This window comes from Coffea arabica, chromosome 6e (assembly GCF_036785885.1).
Source record: "Coffea arabica cultivar ET-39 chromosome 6e, Coffea Arabica ET-39 HiFi, whole genome shotgun sequence".
In the NCBI taxonomy this organism is placed as follows: Eukaryota; Viridiplantae; Streptophyta; class Magnoliopsida; order Gentianales; family Rubiaceae; genus Coffea; species Coffea arabica.
The window spans coordinates 33,248,372-33,260,800 of NC_092321.1; the positions used below are offsets into that span (position 1 = coordinate 33,248,372).

Sequence of the window (12,429 nt, forward strand, 5' to 3'; positions counted from 1 at the left end):
CACAAACTCAATGCAAACAAATCCCTTCAAAGTTCGGACAGCACTTCCCCTGAATTTGTTAACTTTTCCAGCCATCATGGCTTCATTATTTCCTCATTCCAATCCCAAAGGTACACACACAACAACAAGTTCATCCAATAGCCATTCAGCAAGCTCCAAGTAGTACTAGTACAAGTCAAGCTAGGGAAAAGTCCGGAAATGAAAGTTTAGCTCAAAATCATTAAAACAGTTTTGACGTCATTTTGCGGTAATGGTACCAAAGGCACTACGATGGTCGGATGAAGGTGGAAGACCCACCGTTTCGAAGCTAAGGAACAGGGCTACAACAATGTAGAAGGTCACTCGGTCCAGTTCCCAGCACAACTAGGTCAAATATGCAAAATACCAAACCAGAACCGTAATTGCAGGTTTACAAATTACACTATGCTGTAATCAGTACAACTCAGTCTAAACAGGTCCAAATGCAGAAATTCCAAAGGCATATGGTAGCTAGGACATCAAGCTACATTACATCAGAAGACCTCAACCACCAAATCCAAAGAAATTCCAGTCAAAACAGCCAATTACAAACGCAGTTCGGCCATCCTGAAGAACCCAGAACAGCAACAGTAAAATCGAGATTTCTCACTCTACACTATTCCAAATGACCTGAAATTTTACAGGCACTTCAAACACATCAATACCTACAACTTTCATGTTTTAAGCCAAGGCCAATTCGGCCTATAACCATATGATACAAAACCGGACAGAAAAGGGGATATGAAACCCTAACTTTTCACATTTCCTTCCAAACCAAAATTGGTTGCAATTATCTATCATATACACCTACTAGAGTCATTACCCTTCATTACCAACCATCATAGATAACCACAACATCATGATCACAATTAAACCAGAAAATTCATCAATAAATTGAAAACTTCACCAATTCATCTCAAACCAAGAAATAAACCACAAATTTCAGCACTTTAGCTACCACTAAGCACAACTTAAGCTTCATTAAGTGTAGGAGGAAGTTCAATCACCACTCACCTAGTAAACAAGAGAGGGAGAGTTGTTGGACACCTTAGCTTCCCAAAACACTTCACCAAACCACTTACTAGCACCAAATGGAAAGGTTTTATGGAGTAGAAACAAGATCAAATGGTTGGATGATTACACTCAAGCAAGATGGAAGCAAGAATCTTGGAGAGTTTTTCTTTCTTCTTAGCTAGAGAGGGCCGGCCACAAAGGTGAAAGAAAGAGTGAATTTTTTGTAAATTTTGAGATATTTAATCAATTGGTAAGAAAGGTCAAAAAGTCAAATAAGTTACAACCACTCTTAAGGTGACACATGTCACTTCATTAATGCATTCCTATCCTTCTTTTTTCCTCTCACATCAAACACATCACAACCTCTACTTATCTCTCAATACCCGATAAATTTCAACCAGTATCCGAAACTTAACCTTATTGGCCGAATTTTTCCGAACTTTTCGCACTAGTGGGTCCCACGTCCGTTATATATCCGTAATTTTTCAAAAACTATCCAATACTAGAAAAATCATCTAAAAATTATATTTACTCATAAAATTCACCAGGATAAATTTCCTAAGCCAGAAAATGCAGAAAACATGCAATTAAAGGGGAAAAACCCTAGGAAAATTATTAGGGAATTTACGGGTTCTCACACTCATACTTTTCGGGGCGTCACATTTGGCCCTCTATTTGTTTTTTGTTATCAGGAGAGTTTCACTTTCAGCTCTTTTCATATTATTTCCTTCGTCCTAATTATTTAGTCATGTTTGGGGAATCCAACTTTTTAAGAATAGTGATTTGATTGTAATGTTTGTACTTCTCTTTTCAATTTGACCCCACAAATTCAAAATTTAAATTTGAATGGTAACATGCATATGATTCAAAAGAAGGGCTATATTGGAAAGAGAGACTAAAAGGTGCTTTTACTTTTTCAACATAGCAAATATTTTGGGACATTCAAAATAGATAGTATGACACTTTCAATCAGATGGAGGGAGTATTATTTATTTATTTTATCTATAACATTGAGGACAATATTGTCTTAAGTGCGGGAGAGGAGTAAATGGGTGAAATGAAATTTTTGAATTCTTGAGCTAAAATTTTTAAAATTTTTGTTGTTGATTCCCGGATAGACAATGGCTTGTATTTTGAGTATTATTATTATTAAAGCGATATGTGTATGAATGTGTTAAGTGTTAAATGGTGTTACTTTAGAGTGCTTCTTTGGTGAATATTTGATATTTTGAGACTTTTCAATTTTTGGCTAATTTTTCTAGGCATTGTAAATATTTTTTAAGCATTTTTCTTATGAATTTGATCTAATTATTAATCTTAATTCCCTATATTATTGGGATATGAAGCAGACTTTTATATTCTTGTTGGTGTTATATGCTTATCTTATTTAGCTGAACTATACTCCACTGGTTATCGTTACTTAGTAATCGGGGGTCTTCACCTAAAAATGTCAACTTCGCATCAAAAAGTTGCGATAGCTATAAGTATATGATTCTTAAACAGTGAAAGTTGAGTAATAGGGCTCTTTCATTTGGGAGATGTTAGAGTTCGTGTCAAAAGGCTTGAATGGCTGAGAATTAAGTACATTCCCCTTGTTAAAATGTGGAAAAACTTAAGTGTAGGGGAATTTGAAAAAAAAAATGGAAAATAGGGAAAGAAAGGAAACAAAAGTGTGGATTATAATAATAGCCTGTGGATCCATGTACCTATATGTTTGAGATTTTGCTTAATACTTGGGCCATTTGCGAGGAAATGCTTGTTAAATATTTTATATTCCTAATTAAGTTAGCTGGAGTTGAAAGAGTCATTAGTGCTAAAAGCTAACCGAAGAAGTGTCTCTTTGGTTTTCACTATTAGCACTTGACACTTGCTTAGAATGGTTGCTCTAATAATGACAACCTTGAATATAGCCATTATTTGTATTTAATTAGTTTTGTTCTTATGCTTGAGAACAAACACAGACTAACTGTGGAGGAGTTTGATAGGGTGTAAATTGTAGTGCATTTATAGGCATAAGTTGCTAGTTAACCATATTACTTGAGTTTTATCTTGAGTAAAAACTATTCAATTTTGCTCTTATATTGTTCTAATAGGTTAAGAGTACAATTGGAGAGAAAACAGACCGAAAACGTGGTGTGAAAAAGCAATGGAAAAGGAAAAAGTCAAGGGAAAGAGGTTTCGCAGGAATGACATGTTTCAGTATTTTGGTGATAACTTTAGCTGCACATATCAGATTGAGATGATTCTTAATTTAATTTGAATCTAAGAGAATACTGTACAACGTTTATGAAGACATTAAAGTTTGGTTCTCACATTTTCATGGTCAAAAATCCAAATTACTGAAGTATAGTTGCACTGCGATGCTCTTACAACCAGGTCTCAGTATTTTAGGCATATCTTAGTATCCAAACCTTCAAATGACTTGATATTTTCAGTGTTGGAAATCTTATTCAAAGGGCTACAACTTTTGTATTTTGAACAAGAATTGATTCAGCCTATTTGATGGACTTTTGGGGCTTCAAATGAGATTCGCATACATATCCATATCGATCCGCGGACGGATCCATGTTCAGGGCCAGACATTGCAAACAAATTCGAGCTGAACATCACCAGATTCTTTTGCATTCTGAGCTTGGCCCAATGACCGGTGCCGGATATTGGGTAGGTTTTCATCGGAAAAAAAGTGCGGAAATGTGATTTTTTGAATCCAATAAAGACTATTCCTACCCTGTTTAGGATATATTTTCAAGAAACTATAAATAGGAATTTTTTAGGTCATTTTTTACGATGAAAAACATTAGTCTAATCTAGTTTTAACATCTTTTCATAGTTTATTCTTAAGAGATCAAGATCAAATGAAGGTGAATCAAGGAGAATGCAAGGAGAAAATTGGAGCAAGCAACTGAAAAGTTTTCTTACTCTTTTTCTTATCTTTGTAGCAACTCTTTGAACTCGTGGTTTTAATTTTCAAATCATATTGAACTAAATTGTTTCTAGGGTTAGGGTTTTTATGAAGGAATTTGATTCATTTTTCCTAGTTTAATTTCTTGCTTTCTACTGTGATTTATCTATCTTGAATTTAATTACGTGTTTATGCTCGGTCACCATAGACATGCTGTTAGGGTTTGTATTGAATTGAGAAAGGCGATACAATCATGCACTAGATAGATAAACATATTTGGCCTAGTCATGAGAGTAGGTTAGGATTTGTATAATGCACTTATATCACTGAAGTTCTTAATGGGTTTAATTGATTACTTGCGATCTCGAGAGAGACATAGGATTTAATTAGGCACACTTTAGATGTATCGAGATATAATCTTACAATTGTGTAATGCATTCATAGTTTGGTAAGAAATTAACTAGATAATTGACTCAAATTCTAGATTAAAACCTAAAACCCTAGACTCACGTATATCATTTTCTCACCACTACTTTATTTGAATTGACTATTATTGTATTGCTTAGTTAGAAACTACAACTTCTTGAATTTAAATTTTTATTTTGTTAAAGTAATTAAAGTAGAAAGTTAACTCGTCCTTGTGAGTTCAACCCTGAAATACTCTAGGTAATTTATTACTATGATCGACGCTGTGCTTGTAGGAAATTTTTGATCAAGTTTTAGAATGATAAATGTTACTAGAAGTTAAATTTTATATAACTCCCAATTTTTTCTTCTATTTAATCTCCATGACTTGTAGCATAACTACTCCAATTTCCCACTAATAAGAATTAACCACCTACTCACTTAGACACCACTATCACATTATTATGGAGTTAGTTAATTAAGAATAAAACTCTTGATAATCCTACTTATTTATTTTCTCTATTTAAAACTGTATTTGACATTTGAGTAATAATGATAATAATTGGACAAAAAATACGGGGTTCGCAATCTTACTATAGAGGGCAAATGTTGAGGATCAAAATTGTATTAATTCCAGCATTTTACGACGAAAAGCCATGTTGGTCTTTTTTTTCTCCTCAAAAGTCACAAAGTGAACAAGAATTTATCAAAATGGCCTCCAATCAATGCATGGTTTCCAATCTCAAAATTAATATTAAAGTAATAATCTCTTACCTTGGGTCTCAATTTGATCCATATCAATTTTAGTGACCACGATTCTAAAAGGTACAAATTAGGCTATAAAATTTTATTTTTGCTGCATTTTATTACTTCTGGAGTCAAATTGCAATAGAAAGATATGAGATGAAGAAATTTATATGTGCTTATCACGTTTGTTAAAGTTTATCATTTTCTTGAATGATAGATTGGTAAAAGCTCGTAACATCTCACTAAAACACTAAATAATCCATTTTGTTAAAAAATTAGCAAAAGAAAATTGAGATGCTAATTTTGTGTAAGATATTATAGCCCCTTGGATGTCAAGAATACATGTATGCAATGTGACCAAGGTATGTTGGTCATTTTGCTCAAAACTTCAATAAGCCGACATAATATCTACATTAAAAGTATCACTAGATAATTGATATCCGATTTTTATCATATTCTCAAAAATTTTGTGAAATGAAGGGACATGGAAGGTGAAGTCTAGTGATCGAATTTGCAATTATTTACTGGAAATCATCATGTATTGATTTCAAGAAGCAGCTTTTTTAATTTTTGAATTGGTTCATGCATGAGATTTCTTTTCCTCCCCCCACCCACACACTATATATATAGTATATGTATATGTATAATCATCAGCAAACATATTTGAATATTTGCAAAAAACGTACTATATGTATAGAGGAAGGAATTCTCTAAGGATGCGTGACAGGGCCAAGGAGTCCTGTTAGGGCTCCACCTATGAACTAAGCTCGCTAATTCAGTTCGGCAAAGCTAAACTTTTTGGATAAGATCGAGCCTGAGTCCAAGGGGGGTTTTACCTCTAATAACCTAGCAGGGCTTATACTCTTAAATAGGATAACTACTAGGAGTAGGAGGATAATTTTGGACACCTTTATGGCCATCAAAATAAGCCTTATAAATACTAACATTACAACCAAGAAAGGTACGATACACAACACACCTATTCTACCCTATATTCTTCTTTGACTAACTTGATCGTCGGAGTCACAACATCGAGATAGTCTCGCTGTTCGGCTCTTCGCAAGTTAGCTTGGATACAGCTGTTCAATGTTCTGCTCGAGTCATGTCCCTTGGCAAACTCTTCAATTGGCACCGTCTGTGGGAAACGCTTCTTAGTCTTCCTTTAAGACATGTCGAGGACCCAATCTAAAAAGAATGTTGAAGGCTCAGGAGGGGATGAGCTGAGCAATCAGCAGAACCCTCACTGTGGGTAAACTTAGGGTGAGGACGAAATTGAACTCTCTCGAATATCTCTTGAGCAGTTGGTATAGGTGGTGGCGGAGAACCTATCTACCTTTGAAACCATAGTAAAGCACCTGAGAGGCAAGGACAAGAGTCATCATGACCAGGGCCCTAGAACTCAGGAGAAGGTGGGAGAGGAGTCGTCTGATTCTAGATCGAGGGATCTGCACCCTCAAAGGAAGAGGATACGAAATGAACCCTCTCGTGACTGAATGGAGGTTCTCGTGTCCTCACATAAGAACTCCCGAATGGATCCTGAATTCTCAAGGAATTCCCAGGAAGGAGAATTCTCCCTCGCACAAAAGGTACCCCGTTTAGGATGAATTGGATTGGTTATTAAATCTGGAGGAAGATAAATACACATCTTTGCCTTTTATATCAGATATTGAAAATTATCCCTTACTAGCTAGATTTAAGATTCCCAGTATGATACCAGACCACAGATCCGAAGGATCACCTGTTCGTGTTTTTGACCCACATGCGCTTGCAAACTGCTACTGATGTAGTTCGGTGCAAAACCTTCCCTATGTTTCTAGAAGGGAGGGCATGTTTATGGCTCCAAGGACTATGTCCCAAATCAATACGGTCTTTTCAACTCGCTCGGCTATTTGCTGCTCGGTTCGTCTCCTCCCGAGCATTCTCCAAGAATACTACCCATTTGATGGCAGTTCGGAAAAAGCCAGAAGAATCACTAAGAGAATATATGGTCCGATTCAATAATGAATCTCTCCAGATGTGGGATCGAGACGATAAGGTAGTAATGGTAGCCTTCATCAATGGATTATGATTACAAAAATTGTATACAGAGTTTGTAGAAAAACCTTTCACCTCTATTTGGAAAATGTTGGACCGAGCGCATGAGAAGGCCAATCGCCTGAAGAGTGAATATGTGACAGCCCCACCTCCCCCTAAGGCGAACCAGAGGGTTCGGCGGGCCGCCTGCCCAACTCTCGCCGGGACTCAGTCGTTCACTACAGTCCTCAAATAAATTACAAGATAAATCTCAAATATACATCAAATTCTCCAATAATTACATATCAAAAGCGAAGCGTCCACGCTTCCGCTGCGCCACTCTGATCCTTGATACAAACCATTCACACGGAGAACTTTAATACAAACGTTTCCTTCGCCTCGAGCCCTGTGGAGGGGAATAAAATATTTTTGGGGTGAGCTAGAAGCTCAGCGAGTAACCAATAAAATCAGTAATCAAATATATTTCACAATATTGCATTTCGATCCTTTCGATGATGTCATGATTCAAAGAACAAATGTCCGTTTATTGCTCTCATGAGCCAGTGAAGTCATAGCACTTGAACACCCAACGCTCAAATAGAACATTTAACATTAACATTAACATTAAGAGGGAGCCCCTTTTTGAGCTCCGGAGCCATTTGCTCCAAGTAAACAGAGGTGGAGACGTTGGCGTCCAGCACAAGACTCCCCAAGAAGTCATTGAAGCCAAAATCATATCATGAATTCACATGCAAGCACGCATGAGATGCAGTCGAGTAAATAATGCAAGAAACATTTCATAAGAAGCTTTAACAATAGTTTGGGGTCACTCACCTCCATGGCTCAGGAACCATCCATCATATATCATTGCCTTGCTCAAATCCAAGTCTTAGTTCACAAACTCAATGCAAACAAGTCCTTTCAAAATTCGGACAGCACTTCCTCTTATCTTTCTTTACTTTTCCAGCCATCAAAGCTTCATTATTTCCTCATTCCAATCCAAAGGTACACACACAACAACAAGTTCATTCAATAGCCATTCAGCAAGCTCCCAGTAGTACAAGTACAAGTCAAGCTAGGGAAAAGTCCGGAAATGAAAGTTAAGCTCAAAACCAGAAAAACAGTTTTGACGTCATTTTACGGTAATGGTACCAAAGGCGCTACGATTGTCGGATGAAGGTGCAAGATACACCGTTTCGAAGCTAAAAGACAGGGCTACAATATTACAGAAGGTCACTCAACCCAGTTTCGAGTGTAACTAGGTCAAAAATGCAAGATACCATACCAGAATCACAAAAATAGATTCACAGAACGCATTCTAGCGGAAACATCATAAATCAGGCTACCTAAGTCCAAATCCAGAAATTCCAAAGCCAGCCGAAAGATAAGAAACTGGGCTAAATTTCATCAGAAGGCCTCAACAACCAATTCGGAAGCAATTCCAGCCAAAACAACCAATTACAGGCGCAATTCTTACATTCGGGTAAAACCAGAACAGAAATAGTAATTTCGACTTTTCTCATTCTACACTACTCCGATTGACCTGAAATTTTGTAGGCACTCTAAAATGTCATTCCCTACAACTTTCATGTTTTAAGCCAAGGCCAATTCGGCCTCTAACTAGGAGCTAAAAATTCGGGCAGAATGAAGAACATCAAACCCTAACTTTCCAAGATTTCTTCCAAAACAGAAATTGTTTGCAATTAACCACTTTTTCCACCTCATAGAGTCCTTAAACATCATTTCCAATCATCATATATAACCACACAATCATATCCATATGAAAACAGAAAAATCCCCAATAATTATTAAACTTCACCAATTCAACCAAAACCAAGATATAATCCATAAAAGTGCATCTTATACCACCACCAATCATGAATTGAACATCATTAGAGGAAGGAAAGTGGTTCTTCACAACTCACCTTAGCAATACAAGAGATAGAGCAATTAGTCACCTTAGCTTTCCAAACAACTTCACAACCAAGCTCAACTCCACCAAACTAAGAGGTTTTATGGAGTAAATTCAAGTTTAATCGGTTAGAATTGAAGATTGAGTGAGATGAGAAGCTAGAAAGTTGAGAGATTTTTCTTCTTTTTCTTTGAGAGAGAGCCGGCCATGAAGCATAGAAATAGGATGATTTTTGGGTCAAAATTGAGTATTAGTAAAGGTAAGAAATAATGGTCAAAGTCCAAGATTAAATCACAAGGTGACACTTGTCACCTTTTTGGTTTAAAACTTATCTTTTTATCTCTCCAATACAAATATCTTAACACTTTGTAAAATAATATCACTTAATACAAAATTCCAACAAGTTGTCAAAAATATAATGCATTTACCGCACTTGCGGGTCCCACGTTCAAAATACGCTCTTAATTTCTCAAAAACTAACCGATACTAGAAAAATCATTTTAAAACTATCTTTGCTCATAAACTTTATCTGGGGAATTTTTCTCATAAAGAAAATGTAGAAAAGGCGGGCGATTAAATAAAATAAACCTTAGAAAATTAGAAAATTTCCGGGTTCTCACTCTCATTCTTTCGGGGCGTCACAGAATAGGATAAACCAAAGGATGACAGGTAAAAGAAGAATGCAAACCCAGTAGATATGGAAGGAAGTCGATCGCAAAAAAGTATCTATGATCGGATAACAAAAGGGCGTACCCCCAAAGTAGAGAGGGGATGGACTCCTCTCACTGTCCCTCGAACTCAAGTGCTCGCCATTATGGAGGCTGAGGTTTTATCACACCCTTTGAAAAGGTTATCTGGGAATAAAAGTAAATGAGATCAAACTCAGTATTGTGTCTATCACAAGGAGGTTGGGCATGATACGGAAGATTGTTCGGATCTTAAGAAAGACACTGAAGAATTAATAAAATGAGAGCATTTGAGAAGTTTGTTAGACGCGACCGAATTGATTAGAGAAGGCAAGAGTACAAACGAGAGGATAAGAACTACCAGAGGGATCGATTCCAAAGCAGTAGGGACCGAACTCCTGAACTCAACGTACAAAATCTCGTCGGGGTGATTAATACAATCACTAGAGGACCCGTCGGGGGGGGATAGCCACATAGCTCGGCACGGGAACCGCCCCCCTCTGAATAAGGATAACCCAAATAAACTGCTGAGGGTCTATGAAGAAATAATGTATGGTCTTGAGGATGTAGTACCTCTCACCTCAAATAATCATGAAGCCATAGTTCTAGAAGTGGCAACTTATAATTACAAGGTAAATAAGGTAAACATAGACAATGGAAGTGCCATTGATGTGTTATGCGATAAAATGTTCAAGGAGCTGCAGTTGGAAGAAAAACTGGTAATCCCTATGTGAACTCCAATGATTGGATTCGCAGGGCTGCGCGATCAAACTTGAGATAATGATAACTCTCACAGTAACGGTCAGAATAGCACCTAAATGCCGAACTGTCCCGGTGAACTTTGCAGTAGTGAAAGAGGCATCCTTATATAATATGATTTTAGGATGGCCAACATTAAATGCTCTCCGAACTGTCTGCTCCACTCTGCACCTGAGTATGAAATTTCCCACTTTAGAGGGGGTGACCGAGGTGTTGGGAGATCTTGAAATAGCTTGGGCTTGTTATATTGTGAATCTAAAGGGAAAGGAAAAGTTGGTGGCACAAACTATCAGCTTAGAATCCCTAGAACCGGTAAAGCATAAGAAGATGTTGGAAACGGATAAAGGACTAGAGGAGATCCCCATTAATGAAGGAAATCTGAATTGAGTAATAAAAATTAGGTCACATTTGACCGAACTAAACAGAGAAGCATTGAAATCTTTGTTGAGGGAATATGCTGAAATCTTCGCATGAAGTGCGGAGGATATGCCTGAAATTCCAACCGAACTGATGTTTGGCCTGTGAAGCAAAAGAAACAAAATTTTGCACCCGAACGAAATGGGGTAATTAAGCAAGAGATGGTCAAACTTTTGGAGGCAAAATTGTAAAGGAAGTCTACTATCTGTCCTGGCTAGCCAATCCTGTGTTGGTGAAAAAGGATGATAAGATCTGGCGAATGTGTGAGGACTTACCGACCTGAAAAGAGATTGTCCAAAGGATTGCTATCCCTTGCCCCGAATAGGTAGAGTCGTGGATTCAACTATGGGTTATGAAATCTTTTGTCTTTTTAGATGCTTTCAAGGGGTACTGCCAGATAGCTATGACCAAAGAAAATCAGGAGAAAACCTCATTTATCATGAAGTATGGGACTTATTGCTATATTAACATGCCGTTTGGGTTAAAAAATGCAGGTACAATATACCAGAGGCTGGTTAATAAGTTATTCCAAGATCACATAGGTTGCAACATGAAAGTTTATGTAAATGACATATTGATCAAGAGCAGGACTCAAGGTCAGTTCATCTCTGACCTCAGTGAAATTTTTAACATACTGTGAGAATCGCGAATGAGGTTGAACCCCAAAAAATGCACATTTTGGGTCAAGTCAAGAAAAATTCTTGGATACATGATATCCAAAGAGGGAATCAAGGCTAATCCCGATAAAGTCAAACCAATATGCAAATGATGCCCCCAAAAAAATATTAAGGAGGCACAACGACTAGTTGAGAGGATAGCTACCTTGAACAGATTCTTGTCAATATCGGCTATTCAAGGGTCTCCATTCTTCAAAGTCTTAAAGAAGGGTCCAAACTTCAAATGGACTACAGAGTGCTAGACAGCATTTGATGAGTTGAAGGCTCACATTGCCAAACTGCTAACATTGACCTCCCCTGAGCAAGGAGAAACTTTGCTCGTATATCTATCCGTAGGAGAAGAGGCAATTAGTACAGTACTGATCAGAGAAGAAGAGTGAGTTCAAAAACCAATGTACTTTGTGAGCAGGCCATTGTAAGAGGCGGAAGTTCGATACTCCCAGTAGAGAAATACATCTTGGCTCCGGTTTATTCAAATCGAAAACTCAGGCCTTACTTTCAAGCTCATCTTATAGTGGTGGTAATTGATCAACTGTTGAAACAAATCCTATCTAAACCTAACGCATCAGGTAGGATGGTTAAGTGGGTTGTGGAGCTATCTGAATATAACATCAGGTTCCAATCTTGAACAACCATAAAGGCTCAAGCCTTGGCCAATTTCATTGTAGAGGGAGTTCCACTTAGATAACAAGAAGAATAGGAGGAATGAGATAAGCCAGACCAGATCACCTTGGCGTGGACACTTTATGTTGATGGAGCATCCAACAAGGAAGGTTGTGGAGCTGGGTTACTTCTTATTACTCCCACAGGGGAAGAACTGGCCTATGCCTTAAGGTTTGACTTTAGGACGTCCAATAACGAATCCGAGTATGAAACCTT

The 12,429-nt window shown here is 37.4% G+C and overlaps 1 protein-coding gene across 1 annotated transcript; it reads left to right on the forward strand.

The window, feature by feature from the left end:
* The first annotated feature begins 10,245 nt into the window (after nucleotides 1–10,245).
* On the forward strand, nucleotides 10,246–11,513 carry LOC113696718 (uncharacterized). The gene is made up of 3 exons (XM_027216096.1): nucleotides 10,246–10,416; nucleotides 11,248–11,260; nucleotides 11,368–11,513. The coding sequence occupies exons 1-3, from the start codon at nucleotides 10,246–10,248 to the stop codon at nucleotides 11,511–11,513; spliced, it is 330 nt and encodes a 109-aa protein (XP_027071897.1).
* The last annotated feature ends 916 nt before the right edge of the window (nucleotides 11,514–12,429 follow it).

Coding starts and splice junctions, on each gene's coding strand:
- LOC113696718 (XM_027216096.1), top strand. CDS start 10,246: ATGTATGGTCTTGAGGATGTAGTACCTCTCACCTCAAATAATCATGAA.